Source organism: Gavia stellata, chromosome 15 (genome assembly GCF_030936135.1).
Source record: "Gavia stellata isolate bGavSte3 chromosome 15, bGavSte3.hap2, whole genome shotgun sequence".
Lineage (NCBI taxonomy): Eukaryota > Metazoa > Chordata > Aves > Gaviiformes > Gaviidae > Gavia > Gavia stellata.
Genome location: NC_082608.1, coordinates 22,038,089 through 22,057,953, shown reverse-complemented (window position 1 = coordinate 22,057,953; position 19,865 = coordinate 22,038,089). Strand labels below are relative to the sequence as shown.

Here is a 19,865-nt window from a genome sequence, read left to right as displayed (position 1 = left end):
CATTTTAGTGTGTGACAACCAGGTGTTTTACAGTATTTGCTACCTGTGATCATCCATCAAAGCAATCGATAGCGTTCCTGCAGAGTTTTATTAATGATCTTGTCACCGGGCTGGTGCTGGGTGCCTGGGGTTGTCGAGAATGATAGATCATTAAGAGCTTTTGCTGCTATTTATTCTCCAGTGACCTTGTCTCTCCATTGTTGCTTGCTTAAGAGTTATGAATGTGAGACATGATAATTTGATATTGATCTATTTGGTAAGTTAAAAAATTTACTGCATCGTTGATGTTTTAACAAAGGATCTGCTCGGTCCCTCCCGCAGACCGGTGAGAGCCACCGGTGCTCGGCTCTGCACGCCGCGGTGAGGGGGCACGCCGGGCGCTGTGCCAGTGCATCCGTATGCCGGAACGCTGTGCCTGCCGGGCGTGGGATGGTGAGGGGTGGCTGCGTGAGCTCCGTGTGTCCCTGGGGGGCCCCATCCCCACCCCTTCTGAGCCTGAAGTACCGAAATCCAGGTGCTGGCGCTGCCGTGGGAGATGCTGCCATGGGCAGGGTGCAGGGATGGACAGAGCGGGCGCACGGCTGGACCTGTCTGTGCAGGCAGGGTGAGGAGGGATGGAGGGGCTGCAGTGGAGGAAGCCTGTCCCCATCCATATCCCCTTCCCCTTTCCTGTCCCCTCTCTTGTCCCCATCCTATCCCATCCCATCCCATCCCATCCCTGCTCCCTCTGCCCAGCGCCACGTGTCTGCCAGCTGTCCCCTCCACGTTCACTAATTGTCCTCCCAGATGTTCGGGGCTCTGCTGACCCTAACAAAGGTAGTCCATGTAATTACTTGTGCTCCCCGTTCCTCTTGCCCTCCCTGGTGCTCCCAGGGTCCCATCGGTTGGCAGGGAAATCTGGGGCTCCCTGTCACTCCCTTGGCACTGGACAGGACCGGATAAGCAATCCTCTGCCACGCTGCCTCCCCAGTGCACCGTCCCGGCACTGGGGACGGACCCACTGGTTGGGGATCCGCAGGGCACAACCCCTATCCCCCCCAGTGTTATCGATCCCCATTGCCCGCTGCCGCTCACGCATGAAGTCAAACAGGGACAAAAATCCGTTTATAAAGGTAGGGTTTATCGATACCGCCTGTCCTCCAGGAAATCGATGACCTTCAGACGCGGCGCCGGTGTCAGCACACGCGCACGCACAGGCACAGGAGCGTACGTGCAGTGTAATTCATGCTGCACCTGCTCCCCGCTGCCTCCAACACCCTGCTCGGCTCTGCCCCCACCCCATGCCGGACCATGCACCCACCGCGGCTTGCACCCCTCTCCATGCGGCAGCCACCACCAAAACCCGAGCCCCTCCCCTGCTCCTGCCCGTCCGCGCTGTTCCTCCCCATCTCCCGGAGCTCTCCGGGCGTTATTGCATGCTTCCCGGCTCTCCTATCACACTGAGGCCACCAGCAGCCATCCCTGCCCCTTCCTCCCCCCATCTTTCCCGCTGCGTTACAGGACGGGTGTTGCAGTCGGAGGAGTGCTCCCCGGCACTGACCAGGGCGGCGGAGCTCTGTCCCGGTGGTGCCGGCAGCCGTGCCATCGCTCCATGCCAGGGCCCGGCTGGTGCGGGAGCACTTGGGTGGGGGAGATGCGCTGGGTTTGTATGTGCAGCTGGTATTTATTTGTGATTTTGTATTTATTCTTCATTCTCCTGGGAAACGGGAGGTAGATGGTACTGATTCACAGAGGTAACGGGGCATCCCATGGAGAGCAGGATCCCACCCGTGAGGGGATCCACTCCCTACAATCCAAACTATGGGGATAGTCACTGAGTCCGTGGGAGAGGGCAGAGAGGAGGCAAAATTACCAGGCATCACCGCAGCTGGCTGAAGACAGGAGTTTAATCTAAAGAGTAATTTCATCTGGGATGAGTTGCACATGGCCTGAGGCAGAGCCATAACGGGAACCGGGATGAGCATCCAGACAGGCAGACGAAGGCAAGGCGGGGGAGCCGGGGTGCCCCGACAGCCCTCCCCACCCAGGCAGAGCGGCTCCGGTGGGCCGGCATCACGCGGCTGAGCCCCACTGGGGGCCTGCGGAGCTCGTCTGCCCCCGAGCAGCCGCTGCTGGGACCAGCTCGGGGTGGATGCGGAGGTCTTTGTGCCATCTGCTTTTCTCCCGCCACCTCCATGGGGGCTAAATAGTGCAACTTTGGCCAGCACGTGCCCGCTGCCAGCACTGGCACGGGGGCCAGTCCTGGCCCGGGACCCCACAGCGTTCATCCCACACTTCGCTTCTAGACCCAGGACTGCCCCGAGCCTCCTGCAAACAGCTCCTGCGCAAGGAATGTGGCCCTACAGCTCCGGCTCAGTTCAGCCAAAGAGACCATGTGGGATGAATCCTACTTTTACTGGACTTTATTCATGGACCAGACTGCAGTGAGCCCAGACCTGCCACTGCTAATCACTGCTGGTACCTCGTCAGCCCCGTTGTGGAGGGAGAACGGCTGCGGTGGAGGACCAAACACCCCCGGGCTCCCTGTCCTGGCCCGAGGCCGTGCTCTAGGCTGGGTAAAAGCGCTGCAGAAGCTCCTTCTTGTTGACTTTTCCCATCTGATTGCGTGGGATCTCCTCCACCACGATCAGCTCAGTCGGGATGGTATACGGTGCCATGGTCTCCCTGCAACGCAGATGTGCAGTCCATTACGGCCGACCGAGACCAGCGCTTCCAGCCCATCCCGAGCCCTCACAAACACCGCCAGACCCGGGGAGGATTTGCTCCGGGACCCTGCGCCCTGCAGCCTGTTGCGGTGTACAACCGAGCCGCCCCAGCCATGGCTCTCCAGGCAGCGGGACCGCAGGCGGGCGGCTTTGGTCGAATGCTGACCGTGCCCTGGCTCTCTCCTAAGGGCTCAGCGCAGACCCTGGGAGAGCGGCGGGGCTGCATGGGTGCACCGGTCACTGGTCACACATTTCTGTGCTGCAGAAGGGCGGGGGCTGGAGATCGGCCCCTGCGCAGGACGAGCTGTCCTGGGGGCACCCACAGCCCTAACAGCCCTGAGCAGCCCCACCTGGGACCCCCACCCACGCCCCAGGAGCCCATTTAGGCTCAGCCCTGGGTCCCAGCCCCCTCCTGAGCTGCGCTGTGGGGTGCCCGCTCCCAGCCTTTTTCCGCAGGGAGCTGTGCTGCCAGCGGCTCATCCCTGGCGGGACCCCTCCACGAGGTGCGGAGCTCGTCTCCAGCGCTGTCCTTGCCCCTCTCTCCTGGGAGGACTTTGGCCCCACACTGTAGCTCATCTCCAGCCCTGTTCTGCTCCTGCCTGTGCTCCCTGGTTGCACCCTGGACCCGGCTCATCGCTTGCTCTGTGTTTGGGGCTGCCCGTGGACCCTGTTAGCGGTACCCGGCTCTGCCTGCTGCGTTCAGCCCCCAGTGAGGGCACTGCCTGCGCTGGGTTCACCCTCGGCTGCCCCCCTGCCCTTCGGGAGCAGCTCCCCTCGCTGCCAGCCCAGCCACGCAACACCCCGTGGGTACAACGCACCCCGCCAGCACCCCGAAACACCCACTCACCCCTTGGGAGGGGGTACGGAGAGCCTTCAGTAAGCGAGCAGGAGGCAGAGCCCCTGAAGCGGACTCATCAACCCTCATCGTTAGAGACGGGAGGGGAAACCAGCTCAGCAGCGTGATGGGTGCTGGACCCCCATGTGTTCCCGGTGCCAGTCCCCGAGGACCGAGACCGCAGGTGAGCCACCTCCCCGGCTGCATGCCGGTGACTTGTCGGTGACTGGCCGGTGACTTGCCGCCAAGCGCTCCAGCCCACGGGGGGGTCTTCCCGCTGCGGGAGGGAGCCTGAGCACCGAGCATCGTCCCTGTGCCCTTTGCAGAGCGCAGAGGGGGGCTCTCCCGCCTTCTGCTGCCTGTGTGTCACCAACCTGGGGCCGTGCCCGGCTCCGGCAGCGTCCTGGCACTGACTCTAATGCGAGATGCCAAGTCTGCTGAGCCCTTCAACCATCGCCCGGCCCTCCTCCCCCTGCCCGCCACCAGCACCCCCTGCCATATGGATGCCTCTAACTCGGCATGGCGCCTGTCGCCGGGAAGCACAATCGGAGGCGAAAGCCGCAAAATGAATCACTCTGAAGAGGGACATGTGTCTCCTGCCAGGGAGTGCGAGAAAAAGGGCCAAACGAATGTAAGTGACATAAAAAATAAAGGGGAGAGACAGGGCGAGAGGGAGAGGCAGGCGGGGGGAGCCGGAGCCGTGCCCGGAGCCAGCGCTGGGCAGGGAGCAGCAGCCCCGGAGGAGCCCGGGTGGGCAGCCAGCCCCTCCGACCCTCCGGGGGCTTTCGTTCCAAGGGCTCCTGCCCCTGCTCTGCGCAGGCAGAACAGCATCGTCTCTGCCCACAGAGCTGGGGACAGCCGTGGGAAGAGACGTGCAGGGACAAGGGGGAACACCCCGGGAGGGGGGCAGGCAGGGGAGCACGCGGGGGGCCGAGCGCAGCCCCCTGCCCTGCGGCAGGGACCCCCAGAGCAACACCCGGGAGACCCGCAAAGCGCAGCCATGGGTGGCGGACGAAGGGATCTGCTGGGGTCACCAGCGTCCCTGCCAGGGGGCTTAGGGATGAGCAGCCACGGTGAAGATCCCCCTCCCCACTCTCCATCACTCCTGCCCCGTGCTGAGGCCGGGAAGGGTCCTGGGTGGAGAACCCCGGAGCACCGAGCCCCGTACTGACCAGGGCAGGCTGAGCCTGGCCGGGAAGGGGCATCTCAGCTTGCAAGAGGACATCAGCAAAACCAAAGAGAAGCTGCTGGTGGCCGTGGGCTGCCCTGGGAGGAGCAGGAGTCCCAGATGACCAGCAGCCAGAGGGTTAACGTGCGTGCACAGTGCAGAGGTGCCAGCAGGAGGGACACCCGGGCAGGGTCTTGGCCCCTCTGCCCCAGCAGCCACCCTCCTGGGTTAGATTTCTTTCTTTGCTTCTCTTCCCCCCGCTACGTAACTGTTTAATCAGAGCAGCAGCCGGCCAGCTAGCGTCTTCCTTGCGTTTGCTAAATCACAGTTCCCCCAACTGTGATTTTTGCAAATCCAGGGGAAATCTTTAATTGGCTGCTGCGCAGCCCCTGATGAAACAAGTGCTCCTGCCGCTCACAAAATAGCGCCAGCCTCGCCAAAAATATCCGCAGCCTGAAGGAGGGAGTTGCCAGGAAAAGAAAGAATCTGCTATTAAATATTTTGCTAATGGAATATTAGCAATAAACCCGGTGATTCTGCTTCCTGGCTCCCGCCTGCTCACACTCCCATGGCTGATGCCCAAAACCTCGGCACTGGTTTTGGGCACCCTCCGACCGATTTGAGCGAGGCAGCGCAGGTTTTCATGCCGAAACCTTGCAGGATGGCAGGCGGCTGCTTTGTGCCATGCTCGTTAGTACTGCGATGACGCCAAGCAAGGTCCTTGAGCTCTGGTGTCTCCCCCCTCTCCACACCCCACGGGAGAGGTCTCGGGGGTTAACTGGGGACCGGGCTGGTAGGAAGGCAAGGAAGGAGCGATTGCAGCAGCACCGGGGAAAAGCTGAGCAAATGTTCTTGCTGCTGAGAAAACGTGAAGTTTCCCCTGCCCTGGTCCTCGCCCTGTGCTTTCTGCCAGCGGCTGGGCTCGGTTCTGCGGGGTAAGAGCCACGTGGCCACACCATGCAGGTCGTTTATCAAAGGCACTTTTGGGGTGAGAGGCCCATCTATTTCCATTATCTCGCATGCTCGGAGACCTCCTGGTTGGAGCCGAGGTCTTTTCTCCATCCCCGGAGCCCGGGGCGCAACGTTGCCGGCGGCCACCCCTTCACCCCTCCTCTGACGTGTCCCTAACGGGGGTGCCGCAGGCTTTGAGCCTGCTTTCCCCACGCCATGCCACTCGCCGTGCCCTGCCCCATGGCATCTTACCTGGCCCAGTCCTTCAGGTCCTTCACGGAGAGCATCTCGCCCTTGCGCAGCTGCACGACAGCACTGACTCGTTGGCCCCAGACCATGTCTGGAGGCCCGATCACGGCCACGTCTGCAGAGAGAGCAGAGGACTCAGCCTGAGCAACCCGAGCAATTTCTGGGGTCAGGGGTGGGGTAGAAGAGGGGCTCAGCACCGCTGGCAGGTGCCAGCGGCAGCGGTGGTGTGCAGGGAAGAGCAGTGCGTGGAGGAAGATGCCGTGGGATGTTACTACAGGAAAACACCGGGACTTTTGTGCTGACACAGTTTCCAAGAACAGAGCTTTTCACCAAGGAAAACGCAGGAAGCCCCATGGTTTGAGCGATTTAGAGTCAACGGGGAGGAAGATGATGCACAGAGCGGTGTGGAGCCGGGGGCACTGCTTCCATCCCCTCGTACAGGGTCACGCACAAGGGCAGGACAGATTTAATTATAGTCTCATTTCCAAAAACAGATGAGAGCTACTGCTGACTCGGCACCCGGCCGCAGGCTTCATGGCTTCAGCCCCGGGAGACAAGTAACAGCGGGCTTTAAATGCAGCCTTGCTTTTCCCTCGGACCCAGCCTCGCTAATGGGGAGGCTGGGAAACAGCCTCCAGCCTCCGGTCTGCACCCGCTGAGCCAGGGCTGTCGCTCGAGCTGGGCTCCCACGCGCCGTCCCTCCTCGGCACATCACGGCACGTCACGGCACGGGGACCAGGGAAGAGCAGCGTACCTGTGATGTGTGGGTGCGCGAGCAGATGACGCTCCACCTCCAGAGCACTGATTTTGAACCCCCCGTTTTTGATAATGTCTACCGAGGTGCGGCCCTTGATCCAGTAAACGCCGTCTTTGTACGCTGCCGTGTCTCCTGAAAAGCAAAGTGGGCTCCATCAGAGGCCGTCCCCTTCCTTCTCCTCTGCCTTTCCTGACATGTGGATGTCACACTCGGGCGATGCCCGGCCGGGCGCTGAGCCCGGCTGCCCGTACTGGCACGTGGGGAGAGCCATGCTCAGCGCAACGGTCACAAGCATCTCTGCAGAGGCCCCAGGGACGGGGTGTCAGCCTTCCCCAGCCTGCTCCTGGGGTCACGCAGAGGGGAGACAGCCATTGCTTGTCTGTGGAGGGAAAGGGAAGAATAAGGCTATGCACCCAGAAGTCCTTGAATACGGAAGCAATGAAAACAGGAGCCAGCGCTGCAGGCGGGTACATTCCCCAGCGCGCTCTCAATGTGGACCACAAGACAAGCAGGCTCCAGCTCAGACCCTTCCTCGTCTTCCTGGCAATCACCAGTCACAAAGACCTCGGTTGTCCTGTCCCGGTAGGACGTGACTCCTCCTGGACCTCTGCCATCACCAGGGCTGCTCAGCCCCCATCGCATAGTCCCCGGCCTCCTCTTCCTCCCTCCCGCTGGCCCATGCCAGCCATGAGACACCCACCTCCAGCAGCCTGCGAAAGCCACGGCGGGTCTTTCCTAGCAGCCCCAGCGCCGTGTGCGTGCCCCGACCGCAGCCACCCGTCCCTGCCGTCCCCGGGAGCAGCCCTTGCTCTGGGGACTCCCGGCTGGTAACACCGCTGCTTGCCAAGGGGGCTTTCCCCGGCTCCTGCATGGCTACCACTAATAAAAAAAGATGGGGGACGACGTTGGGAAGACAAGGCTGTCCTAAGCAAGACGTCGGGTCCACCCTGTCCTTTCTGCAGGGGGAGAAGGCGTGTGGCAGGTGCGATCCGGTAATTAGCCGCTCGCGCCGAGGCTGGGAAGATTGAGGAGAGAGGTCATGTCAGCACAACCTGGCTAAACGCTTAACAAGCTGGTGCACTTTGATAGCTGCTTAAGATGATTACTCACATCCTGCTAATAGAGCCTTTGCCAACCGGTGGGCGAGGGGGGGCTCGGCACCTCGCATTTCCATTTCGGAGCCTTGATGGCAGCACCAGGGGGGCCCTTAGCTCTCCCCCTGCGCGTCAGTCTCCATCCTCTCCTTAATGATACGCACTGCCATTGTGTCCACACACCCGGCCCGCTCCCCGCTGCGGCTTCGCTCACAGACCTCATTTCACTGCCGGCTGGAAAGCTCAAAGGCGGAGATGAGATGGAGATCGGCAGCGGGAAAAAGCAGCTTCCAACGAAGCAGGGTGAACGCGCACTGTTGGGGCTGCAGGAGTTTCCACGCTCGCTTGCCTCGCTATCCGTCCAGGGTTCTGTCCCAAATCTGGGGAGCGAGGACAGCCTGGGGTCCTGGAGCCCAGCATCCCTGCGGCCGGGAGCCCGCTGAGCCAGGAGGAACTGCTAAACCTCCCGTTTGGGGGAAAGCTGTGCAAGGAGCACGTGGGCTCTGGTACTGGTCGAGACCCGGGGACTTCGTCGGGTGGCCCAGGGATGAGCCTCCCCACCGCCAAGGACCACCTGCGCCCAGTCCTCTCCGTCGGAGGTGAGGTCCCCTCTCCTCCGGGGGACTCACAGTGTCACCCAGCAGCGGCGAGCACACACTGCCATTCACATCGCTGAACCCCACCTCCGCCTCGCTCCCCTCCTTCCCGGTGCTCCTTCCAGCCCCCCCAGGGCTGCTTCGCAGCGCTCCCGGCACACCTGGCAGCCCGGGTACCGTAGGACATGGCCAGCGGCTACCCAGCTTTACCAAACCCTGTTTCCAGCTCACCTCCGGCACGCCGCGGAGTTCGCACGTGGTGTGTGCAAAGGCAGCGAACGCCCAGAGATTTACAGTGTCAAAGCAATGAAATATCAGAACCAGTTCTGAAATTCGGGCTGCTCCCCAAAAGAGCCGTGTCCCCGCTCAGCTGCCACATGCCAAAATCCCGAGCAGCTCATCTTGCTCAGTTCAGGCAGGGAATGATTAATTGTCGCTGTATTTGCCTGCCTGCCTCTTGGCACTCTCCTGGATGTTGAAGGCTGTCTAGAATATTTTAAAGTTGTGGGAGAGTTTTAAACTGGGGCTCTCTGGGTGTTTGGCTGCTTGGGGTTGAAAGGAATTCATGACTGCTGTGATAAACTACCTTCTGCGCCCGGTATCACTGTGGCATGTGTGACTGACACAGGACTGGAGAGCGAACATTAATTAAAACGTGGCACTGGGGGACCGGAGAGCCACGAGCTTTCGGCAGGGAGATCAGGAGCTGCTTATTCATACAGAGAAGACAGGGAGAGGAGAGGGAATTCAGACCTGGTTCAATGACACACGGTTCCCGTGTCGCTCTTCAGGATTTAGCACACGAAAGCTGCCACATCTGCATTTTTCCCCGCGCTGCGATGGGGAGAACGGTCCCAAGGACAGGTCCAAGGGATGGTTGGGTCCATGAGCCAGACCTGGGTGGGGGCAGGAGATCTCTCTGCACCAAGGTCTCCCGATGTGAAAGCTGAAGGGCTCTGTGCCTGCCCGGACAACTCACTCCCCTTATCTCTCCTTACAGTGAGCAAGGACTGAATTCACATCCCTGCGTGCCCTTGAGTCTGTCAGGGAGGTGTCAGCCATGGCTGATTTCTCCGGAGCGCGTCTGCAAAGCAAGCTGCTGCAGGAGCCTGTCACCGGGCTCTCATCTCTGCCCCACTCCCGTCCCCCCGTGCACGGGGCCCAGGCAGAGCGGCACACGCAAGCCCCAGCGTCGCCTGGCCGCAGCTCCCATTTCCAGCGAGGGAAGTTTGCCTGCAGCAGAGGGATTTGAGGGCACGTCTGTACCATAACAAAACACCTGAGCTGGCAGCAGCCTGAGCTCCCGGCACCATGCGGAGTATCCGTCCCGGCCCCGCAAGCCGTATGGGTGCTGCACTGGAGCCCGTTGCTGGAGCAGGCTTGTTAGGCTGGGCACCGTGCCCGGCTGGCTCAGCTGGGTGGCAGCTGGAGCCAGGCTGGCTGAAGGTTAGCCCGTGCAAGCATCCCTGCATGGCCATCGCCAGCATCCCTGCACGGCCATCGCCAGCATCCCTGCGTGGCCATCGCCAGCATCCCTGCACGGCCATCGCCAGCATCCCTGCGTGGCCATCACCAGCATCCCTGCACGGCCATCGTCAGCATCCCTGCACGGCCATCGCCAGCATCCCTGCGTGACCGTCCCCTGCCTCCCTGGCTTTGGCAGGAGCACGGGCAGGGTCTGCTTGCGCCTGCCCGCGGAGACGTGCCCCGCACTCAGAGAAGTGCCCCTGCCAACTACGAAATGTGCTTTTTGAAGGCGCCGCGCTCCCCGAGCTGTCGCCCTCCCAGATGTTCCCCACACAGCCAGGGGACAGGAGGAAGAGTCATTCCAGACTGGGCAGGGAGAGGGAGGAGAGAGCCCCTCCTTGCCGCCCACCTTCCCTCCCTGTGCTCCCCCCAAACGCTGTCACTGCTTCTCACACGGATCCCTCCAGCCCCGTTGGCAGCACGGCACGGTGGGCGGTTAGCATTATTATTATGATTATTGTGACCTTCTGGGAAGAGCTCTGTAATTTCCCCCCGTCTCTTTCTTTCTGTCTCCTCTCTCCCGTAAGCCGAGCGTCAGGGTCTCGCTGTCACTTCCCGCGCTGACAGGATGGAGCACGCTCCGGGGGACCACCGTCCGCCGAGGACAGCCACATTACCCTCTGCCCCACGCCATCTGCTACCAGCCGAGCACATCAAGACGGCGTGTGTGCCGGCACATCCAGCGCAGCGAAGCGCTCGCTGCCTCCCAGGCCAGCCGGGATTGCCTGGGCCAGTGAGACTAGTTAAAAGGATGCTATCGTTTGCTTAATGACTCTCCCCCCCACGCTGCCATTAAACAGTGCTAAAAGGGTCATTTCCAAACCCGGCACTGCACCGAGGGTCCGTGGCAAGGGTTGTGCCCATCTCCCCGGGGCTCCTGACGTGGGTCCCTGTGCTGGGTGGTGCACGAGCCCCCCCAGCCCCTGCAGACAGCCCCCCCCGGGGCTGCCCCGGCTTTTTCTGCTCCGTTACGCAGGCTGCCACCTCCAGCGGGCTGCAGACCACGGTGCTCCTCGCCCAGCAGCCTCTGAGCGCTTTGCCAGTGTGGGGACCTCCTCCCCGGCTGGCAGCGGCAACCGAGGCGATGGGGGGATATCTGAGCAGGGGATGGAACTGTGCCCCTGTGAGATGATGCCACTTTCCAAACCACTTTTCTGCCGACCCTCCCTGCCAGCCGGCTGTGCCCGTGGCTCCCCGGTGCTCCCGGGGAGCACCCAGTGCATCAGCACAGGGACAGGAGGGATGCCGTGGAAGCGGTTCATCAGACAGTGGGTTCAATACCTGTGTGATCCTGCTCCTGAACCACCACATCTTGTGTGAAACAGGGACAACTGCCCTTGCTGTCGCCTGGCCCTCTCTCCTCCCTGTGCAAGCCTGCAAACACCTCAGGGCAGGGCTCCCACCCCGGCCGGGAGCCCCAGGGCTGCTGCGGCCGGAGAGGAGCCCTGGCAGCCCGAAGATACGCCTCGTCCTCCTGCTACACCAGCCTCGCGCCCGGTCCGCCTCCGGAGCTGCCCGGTGCTACTCTGGTTTCAGGAGGACTGACGTGAACTCGCAGCACTGAGACAATCTCAGCTTGGGAGCGGTGAACCCCAACAGCACCCCATCGCCTCTCCATCCTTGCTCCCAAAGCCTTTCCCTGCCTCCTCCCTCCGGCACAGGAATCGCCCCGGCAGCACACAACAGCGAGGTCGGGACAGCCGTGCCCGTGCTCAGCTGCTTCCCGCAGCACGGAGCCAGAAACAGTATTTCCTTCCTTGCAGCCAGCTGTGCGGGGAAGGAGACTTTTGGCTGATGAGAAGATTACAGTCTCTGACACCACATCTCCACCTCTTCTTGCTCGGGCCACCTCCAGCCGCGCTCCTTTCATCAGACAAAGCAACCAGCGGCAGAAGCCTCCGTCGCACGTGGCTCAGCTCCGGTGCTGCGGCGCAGCTGATGCTGCCGAGGCCATGGGATTATTGTTTCCCTGACAGCAGCCGTCACCGCTACCTTTGGATTTGTTTCAAGATGCTCAGTGGGCATCTGTTCCGCAAAATGTTAAAGGCTCTGCTGAGCTGCATACTGAACAGGCTCCTGCGCCGGGTGAGCTTGGGGGGGGCTGCACTGTGCCGGAGTTTCGGATAATTTTTTTTTATATATGTGTAAGTATATAATCATAGAATTATAGAATGGTTTGGGCCATTCCATGGTTGACCCATGGCTCAGCCCATGGAGACCCCGGGCTGGCATGAAGCATGCCATGAACCACCAGGCGCTGAGTGAAAGGCATAAAAGACCTTTTCCAGGTTATCTCTGTTTTAAAAATGAGGCTTTTTGGTAAGATCTATTTAGAGGGACGGGTTGTCTACAGTTACTTGGCAATGGCCACCGGTCTGTAGACGCACGCTTTGTCCAAACGAACTCTAAAAAGCAGACAAGCTGCAACGGAGACCCTATTTCCAAACTCAAACCCCAGAGATTTGTGCAAGGAGGTTCTTCGAATTGCAAAATACCTGTTGCAAAGATGAAAGGGCCCTTGTGATTCTGCCACTACGGCCCTTACTTTGCGCCCCTCCTTCGCAGAGCAGCGAGATCTCCCAGCACGGTGCCTGGGCCGCTTTCCCGGGATGTGCTGAACAAGAGCCTCTTTGCTCCCAAAGAGCAAACAGGAGCGAACCCTCCCTGGAGCTCCTGCGCCAACACCCTCGCCCACGGGTCAGCTTGTTCCTGGCAAACACGGGAACGTTTGCACATCAAAGGTGTCAAGAGCAAACATTTGAACCAACTATTGACCAAGAGAACACTTTGGCTGGAGAAATGAAATGCTGAGCAGCTTGGAAAAGCTCGGAGAGAGCAGAAATGAGCAGGAAAAAAAGAGACTTTTCAGGTAAATCACGAGGAACGGTGACTTCAGCCCAGTCTAGATGCAGAGCTGGGACTGTCTTAGGATCTGCGGAAAAAAAACAATGAATGGTGATAGCGTTGCCCTCCTAACGGGTCTGGCCCACCGGGCTTCCTTAAGCAAAGATCTCAGCCCTGCAAACGGGTGCTGAGGAGAGGTTGGCACCCGGGAGCTGCACCCCGAGAGGAGCCCACCCTAGGCACAGCCGGTGCCGACACAACGTCCCTCCTCACCGGGGACAGTTGTCACTCGGATGCCTGGAAGGACGGTGAGACGAAAGCTTGTTTGGTAACACGTGTCGCCAGCTTTGCGGCAACGACAGTGTCGGCTGCGCTGCGACGTGCGAGCTTCAGCTGCGGCTCTGCGAGCCGAAAACTGGCACGCTGAGACGACACGAGAGCAACGCGGCACCATGCTGACTTGCAGATTGTCACACGGCCTTTCCTGGCTTCCGGGAGGTTTTTCACCATCCCCACATTATTTATACACCTATTCCTTTGCGTTTAACCCTCCCCAGAAGAGACGTGGCAGGCGTTTCCCAGGCGGCTCGCCGTGCCGCCCCAGCAGATGGGAGGCAGGACAGCACAGGCACCCGAGGACGCGCGCCGCAAGGTTTGCAAACCAAAGCCACGCAGCCTACAACGCCACGAACAGAGCCTGGCCCGGGAGCGTCAGACCGAGCGGATTTTGCTGTTTGCAGCTGCAACGCGAAAGACTTGCTGAGGACCTCCCTGGCTGCGTTGCTGGGCAGGATTGAAGCTGGGCAGGTCCGGCGCTGGTAATGCTTGGCACGGCAGCGTTCCTGCACGTCAGCAGCGGGGAAAAGCAGCAGGGAAGGGATGCCAATGCCCTGGACTTGAGTCCAGCCTCAAGCACAGCCTTTCCCCGGCTCCGGCGCGGGCACTGGCAGCGTGGCGAGGACAGCCTGGGCTCAGGCCAGGTCCAGCCTTCACAGGGGCACTTGCAAAAGACGAAGACAGAAGCAGACAGTGCACGAACGCTTTGCTGGAAGCACACAGGGAGGCATTTGAAGAAGCATCGTGCACAGCTGTGGTGTCGGAGGAGAAAGCCTCAGCCCTGCGTTGCGTATTATCAAGTCCAGCTTGAGGACGTGGCCCCTGAAGGACGGGAGAGCTGGGACACTCATGACTTTCTCTCCCCAGGGCACCCCACAGCAGAAGGGTCTGCAAACGTCCGCGCCACTCCCAGTCACAATTACACGGTCCTTTTGCAGACCAAGTGTCGCACAGCAGAAAATACGGGGAAACAGCAAAACATCCCTTGGAAAGGGAATCTGTTGATTCGTTCAGGAGCAAAAAGCGGATTATTTTACCCTCCTGCTATGGTGGCAGCTAACGATCTCGGGGGGAGCTCCAGAGTCTTGATGGGATGCTGTGAAACATCCCCCTGCGTGGGGCACAGCCCTCGCCCCGGGTAAACGGTGCTCTCGGGCAAGGCTGGCCTTCGCCTGCCACCTTCGCCGGCCCCACGGTACCGGCTAAGTGATTTGCTCCTGGTGGGAAGTGCTTGCTGACCCAGCAGGCTGGAGCTGCTCGTTTTAACAGTTTTCTGGCTACTGGAGCGGCTTTTCCAGGTTTCAGAAGTGCCTGTGGAAAAACGTGAAGGTGAGGAGCCCAGGGGTGCAAGCCGGGTCTCCGGGGCCGGAGCGGCACGGGGGACGCTGGTGGGTTCTTCCCTGCCAGCAGCAGAATGTGGTTTGAGCGCTAATATTAATTAGACTTTTTGTTGCTAACGAATCATTCCAGATTCGGCAAATTAAGTCTCGGCTTTCAAATGCTTTGTGCAGAGCCCTGCCCAGCGGGGTTGCGTCGCAGGGATGTCTCGCAGCCTCTTTTCCAGGAGACGGTGACTCGCAGGGACACAGGAGAGACCTGTATGGCTGCTCCTTGGGGGACAGTCCCCCCCGTGCTGCCCGTGGACAGGGCAGGATGGCCGGGGACAGCCAGCAGACCTCCCTCAGACCCCACGGTGTGCTCCGCAGGGTCTCTGTTGACGTCCCAGACTGGATGGTCCCTGAGAAAGCATTTTCATCGCTCACGCTCCTCTGCCACAGCACGGATCCTGGCCCGCGGCCGTGCCCCCAGCCCAGCTCAGGACCAGTCCTGCTGTTGTAGGGGCTGGAGCTGGACCAGCCCCATAACCACCATGAGAAATCAGCACCGGCCGCTCCAGCTGCGCCGAGCGGAAAAACAACCCCAAGCCAGCCCCGTTCCCTCTGACGGGCAGCTGCTGACGGGCTCTCGGGGGGTGTCGGGGGGAACGGGTGCTCCTCCCCACCCAAACCAGAGCCCAGGCTCCCCCTGCCCTGCCAGCACGGCTGCTCCCAGCTCCGTGCCACCGGCTGCAGCGAGCTCCCGGCCCTGCTGCGACGCTGCCAATGCTCCGCTCCTGCCGGGCTCGACACCTGCTCTTCCAGAAGCCTTTAAGCTTGGGTTTTTTTTCCAAACTCCAGGAGGAATCCCCTGCTGTCAGCTGCTCTCCTGGCAAGATGATCCCTCATTTCCAGCCATAAGAGACGGAGCGAGGCGCTCGCCCTCCTGCATTCCCCCGCACTGCCTGTACCTGGAGAATTGCCGCTCTCGCCAAAGGAGCGTGTCGGGGGGCGCGGCAGGCTCCCCGCTGGCAGACCCCCGGGAAGCTTGCAGAGAGGCAGTCCAACTAATCAGTCTTTGCCCTTCTCCGGTGCCTTTCAGCCGAGGATCTCAAAGCACGCTGATCCGCAGGCTAATTAGGCAGAAACAGGAACAGCTGGCAGGACAGCGGCGGGATGCGAAGCGGCCTCGCTGGCTGCTCACACCGCAGAGCAGTGGGCAGGAGGTTGTGCATCTGTCTCTGATCTACTCCGGGATTAACTCTTACCTGTCTCCTGCTTCCCTAAAATGGTGGTTGATGCTCTGGGTCCGTCCCAGACCGATGCAGAGCTCACCCTCTGGCAGCCACATGTTGGCGATGAAGATGATGATTTCTTTTCCAGGCAGGATTGGTCCGACAGTCTGGGCAGGCGGTGAAGAGCCCGAGCCCTGATCCCGCTGCTCGCACCGGCTCGGAGGGCAGAGCACCAATCTGGGGGCTCAATCCCCTTTTGCCTGAACAAAGGGCTTTGCGGGAGCGAGCCTCAGTCCCCGGGCCAGGATTCAGCGGCACGCAGAGCTGAACGGGGGCACGCAGGTGCCCAGCCGAGGCTTGTGACGGCCACCCTGCCCATGCAGTTGTGACGGCCACCCTGCCCACTCAAAGGCAGCTGCGGGACCAGGGCTGGCAGGCAGGTCCTCCTGCCTTTGGGCACAGCTTTTCCCGAGAAGCTGGGCAGGATCAGGTTCCTGCCGGCAGATTAGGTCCATCCCGGGCTGTTACACACGCAGCCCAGCAGCAGACCACAGAAATGCTCCTTCCTGCTCCGAACACCAAGCTTTCGGCTTCGGGAGCCTCCTGCGGCAACGAGCTCCACGTGCCCATCACGCCTCACATGGCCGAGCACTTCTTTTCATGGGTTCCAAGTTTCCCTGCTCTTTCCAGGGCAGCTCAGTGTCTCACAGGTCTCCTAAACCCATAGAAGTTATTTTTTGGTAGGTAATGCAGCCACAGCGGGGCCGGGAAGCTGCAGAGCGTGGCATGGCAGTGCCGGGGAGAGGAACGGTTTTCCCATCCCTCCGGGCACAAGCTCCCAGCCCAGCTCCCAGCCCCAAGCCCAATCCTCAAAGAAATGGTTTCTTCCCACTGCCAGAGGCTCCTGTGCTTGAGAAAAGCCACCGGAGGAGACGTGGGATGGACAAATAATCAGAAGGCGAGTGCTAAAGGCCGTCTACAGGAATTAGATAATCGGTGCTCTCCGTGGCCAAGTGCCCACCTTGACGGGCAGAGAGACGGGAGGCTCTGCGATTCGTCTCCGTTACGGACATAAACCTTTCCCTCCCCCCATGCAATGAAAACTGCATCAATAGATCCCCCATCTGCTCACATACATCACACACTTCACTCCAGTTTATTAGCTGGAATAAATCATAAATATTTCATTATACATCAACGACGCTCGACTCCGGGAAGGCGCAATCCATCACCTCGACACTCCTTGCGACCTGCCGCCATGCAATAAGCTTTCCAGTCTATTAAACAAGATTGATACAGTGTGCTAGGATGGACTAGGGGAATTTATTTATGGAGCGCTGGGAGAGGGAGGGCACCGAACGCGTGGTGCCGCTCGGGCAAATCGGAGCTGCTCCCGTTAGCTCTTTGGACCGGGCAGCCCAACCAGAAAGCCCCGGAGCAGCGAGAGGCAGAGTCCTCCCCGAGCACGGTGCGCGGTAAGAAGAAGCTGTGGCAAAGCAGGAATGGGGCTGAACCCCGGGGTGCCCAGGTCCAGGTGCAGGACCTCGGGGCCCTGTGCAAGGCGGGGGAGCTCTCGATCCAGGCTGGACAGTACGGATGGATCGGCAGAGCTCCGGCAGCAAGCTCCCACCTCTGCCCTGCTCAGCACCCCTACGCGCATGGGCACAGAGAGGAGAGCCCAGCGCTGCTGCGGCTGCACGAGAGCAGTAGCTGCTGTTCCGCACTGGTGCGGAGGTTCCTCAGTGCTCCGAGGGCTGCGTGTGCCCAGAAATACCTACTGCAGTGCCAGGATTTTGCTATTCTTTGTAGCTCCGGGCTCATTCCTTCTCCTTTACTTCTGCCCATGGTGAAAATGAACACGTTCTCCAGCTCAGCAGAGGCCAGCAGCAAAGAGAGGGGACCTTCCCAGTGCACAGCGCATCCACAGCGCTGCTCCTCACCCTCCACCACCACCACGTCCTGTCGTGTGGGGCACTGCCACCCGTGCTTCACCCTTACCACCTTACTGCTATCACACTCGGCGGCAATGCTCCCATGGATTGCCGTTATCTCCCCTCCATCCGAGGTGCAAAGATTAATCCATTCACCGAGGGGGCTGCAGAGCAGCTCTTGGCCTGAGCTCCGCACTCTCAGCCCCTCGGCTGCTCTTTCCATGCCGGAGCTGACAGAAAGCCCAGCACCAGCCCGGCAGAAGCGTGCTTCCTCCGACACGAACCTTGCGGACGGTTGCAGGTCAACCCCCAGCTCAGGAATCCGACCTCAGTGATCCAAGAGAGACCTCGTCTCTCCAAGCCACATCTCCCTTCGGGAGCAACAGCAGCACTGCTGTTAGCAGCTCTCTGGTCGAAGAGCGGGCGTGCAACCGGCCGATGAGTTACCAACGCCTGATGGATGCTCAGCAGGATGCTAACCTGGCACGCGGTGAATCCGGAGCCTCTCCGCGGCACGCTGCGCTGCTGGGATTGATTAGAGGCAGCCTTGCTTCTGAAGGGGATTGACACAGCCTCAGCACTGATGATGTATGTGTACATATCTATTTAATGAAATGCTAAATGATAGGCTAAATAACAGAAGCAACTTTAGCTTGATTTATTGCATGCAAATGAATAATGTTTGCCACTGCTGTCAGCCATCTTGGCTAAGAACAGAGGTTACGAGCACAAATTGTAGCTAATTAACAGTAATTAGCACTTCTGAAATTCTGGATTTTGGCTTCTTCGCAGAGGCCGGCTGCGCAGCAGCGCGTGTCCCAGCTGACGGGTCGCCTGCCCGGGCTGCCGAAGGCTCGTCACCTCTCCCCGTCCCCCCCCAGCCACTCCTGCACTTCAGCACACGTTCTCTGAAATCAGGCTGCTTTCCGGGGCTTGCTCCGTTCCTCCTCTGCTCCCCCGCTGCTGCCTCACATCCCCGACCGCTTCAGCTGGGAAACACGTCAGGAAAACCCTGGGTTCCTCTGGCAGCCTCCTGGCATCAAAGTTAACCAGAGCCAACCCCTGGCCCTGCCCTCCCCGTCCTTTCCACGGGTTCTTGGATCCTCTTTTGAGTTACAAGGGGACCCAAAAAAGTTCCTTTTCATCCTGATCCAGGGTCTAAAGTTGAAATCTGGAACTTCTGCTTTTGCACACCTTTTCCACCCTCGCAGGCCACGATGGCGAGATGTGCCGAGCTCCCAAAGACCGGCTTGCTGCTGCCTCCGGAGCCTGTCACGGTGGCGGAGCCGCTCTTTGGGGCTACTCAAGTCCATCTACCCTCACCTGATCGCTTGGAGCAGCAAAACGCCTTCCCTGGGCTCACGAAAGACAATGACCACAAATAAATGGGCTGCTTCTGCAGGGGCACGGGGCTGCTCCAAGGCACCGCTCCCGCTGCGGCGTAGCAAAGGTTTGGTGTGCACCGCAATCATTAATAAAGCATCAAAGGCTCCTGAGGGGGAGAGTTTGAAACTTCTTCAAAAAACACATGCATATTAATAATGCACCAATTATTCATGAGGAAACCGTCTCTGCTCCCCAGCAACTTCCAGGGCTCCTCTGTGCTCGGGTGCTGCCTGGGCGCAGTGCAAAAGCCCTTCCCAGCGACCCAGCCCTGCCCAGCAGAGCCACCGGCACCGGCTCTCCGCCGGGAAAAGTGCCGGCACCACGCTTCTCAAACCAGCAGCTATCCTGGCACCGGCAGCCCCGGCACAGCGCCTCAACGCTGTCGCTGGCAGCAGCCCTACCTATCTGCTACCCGTCTTGCTGCCAAAACCCTCCAGCGGAGCCAGGGAGCGGAAAAGAGGAGAGCGGCTCAGCAGCTGCAGCCCAGAGATCCGTCCCTGCGGCTGCGAACAGGCAGGTCAGCTCGGAGAGGAGCCGGCTGCTCTCCTTGCAGGTCCCGTTGACCGGTGTCGGAGAGCCTGGCGAGCCGCGGTGCTGACGCTCTGCAGAGGGGGGATGGATTTCCTAGCAAACCCCAGCCCAGAGCCTCCTCGAGGTCCAGAGCGAGCTCTGCTTCAACCCCCCTGGAAGGGAAGAGCCCTTCACCCTCTGGTCAGACAGAGGGGGCTGGATGAGGACTCTCGCTCTCCAGACACGGGCTGTGCAGCCACCGAGCTCAGCCCAGCACGGGGAGGTTTGCCGTTGCGGCAAACAGCGGTGGTGGGAGCCCTGGACAGAGGTACGGACATCCAAAGACACCGCTATAACGAGGCTGCTACTGGTTGCTCCCATGCCTCCCCCCGAAACCGTATCTGAGAGTAATAGGTGGCTGTCAC

General features: G+C 60.4%; 1 protein-coding gene across 1 annotated transcript in view; it reads right to left on the bottom strand.

Moving 5' to 3' along the window:
* Window positions 1–2,256: 2,256 nt before the first annotated feature.
* ACSF3 (acyl-CoA synthetase family member 3) overlaps window positions 2,257–19,865 on the bottom strand; it is a 67,917-nt gene continuing 50,308 nt past the window's right edge. The window contains exons 8-10 of the mRNA XM_059824831.1: window positions 6,663–6,797; window positions 5,912–6,023; window positions 2,257–2,664 (exon numbers count right to left, since the gene is read on the bottom strand). Coding sequence (XP_059680814.1) covers window positions 2,547–2,664; window positions 5,912–6,023; window positions 6,663–6,797 — 365 coding nt within the window. The 3' untranslated portion in view covers window positions 2,257–2,546. The remainder of the gene's footprint in view (window positions 2,665–5,911; window positions 6,024–6,662; window positions 6,798–19,865) is intronic.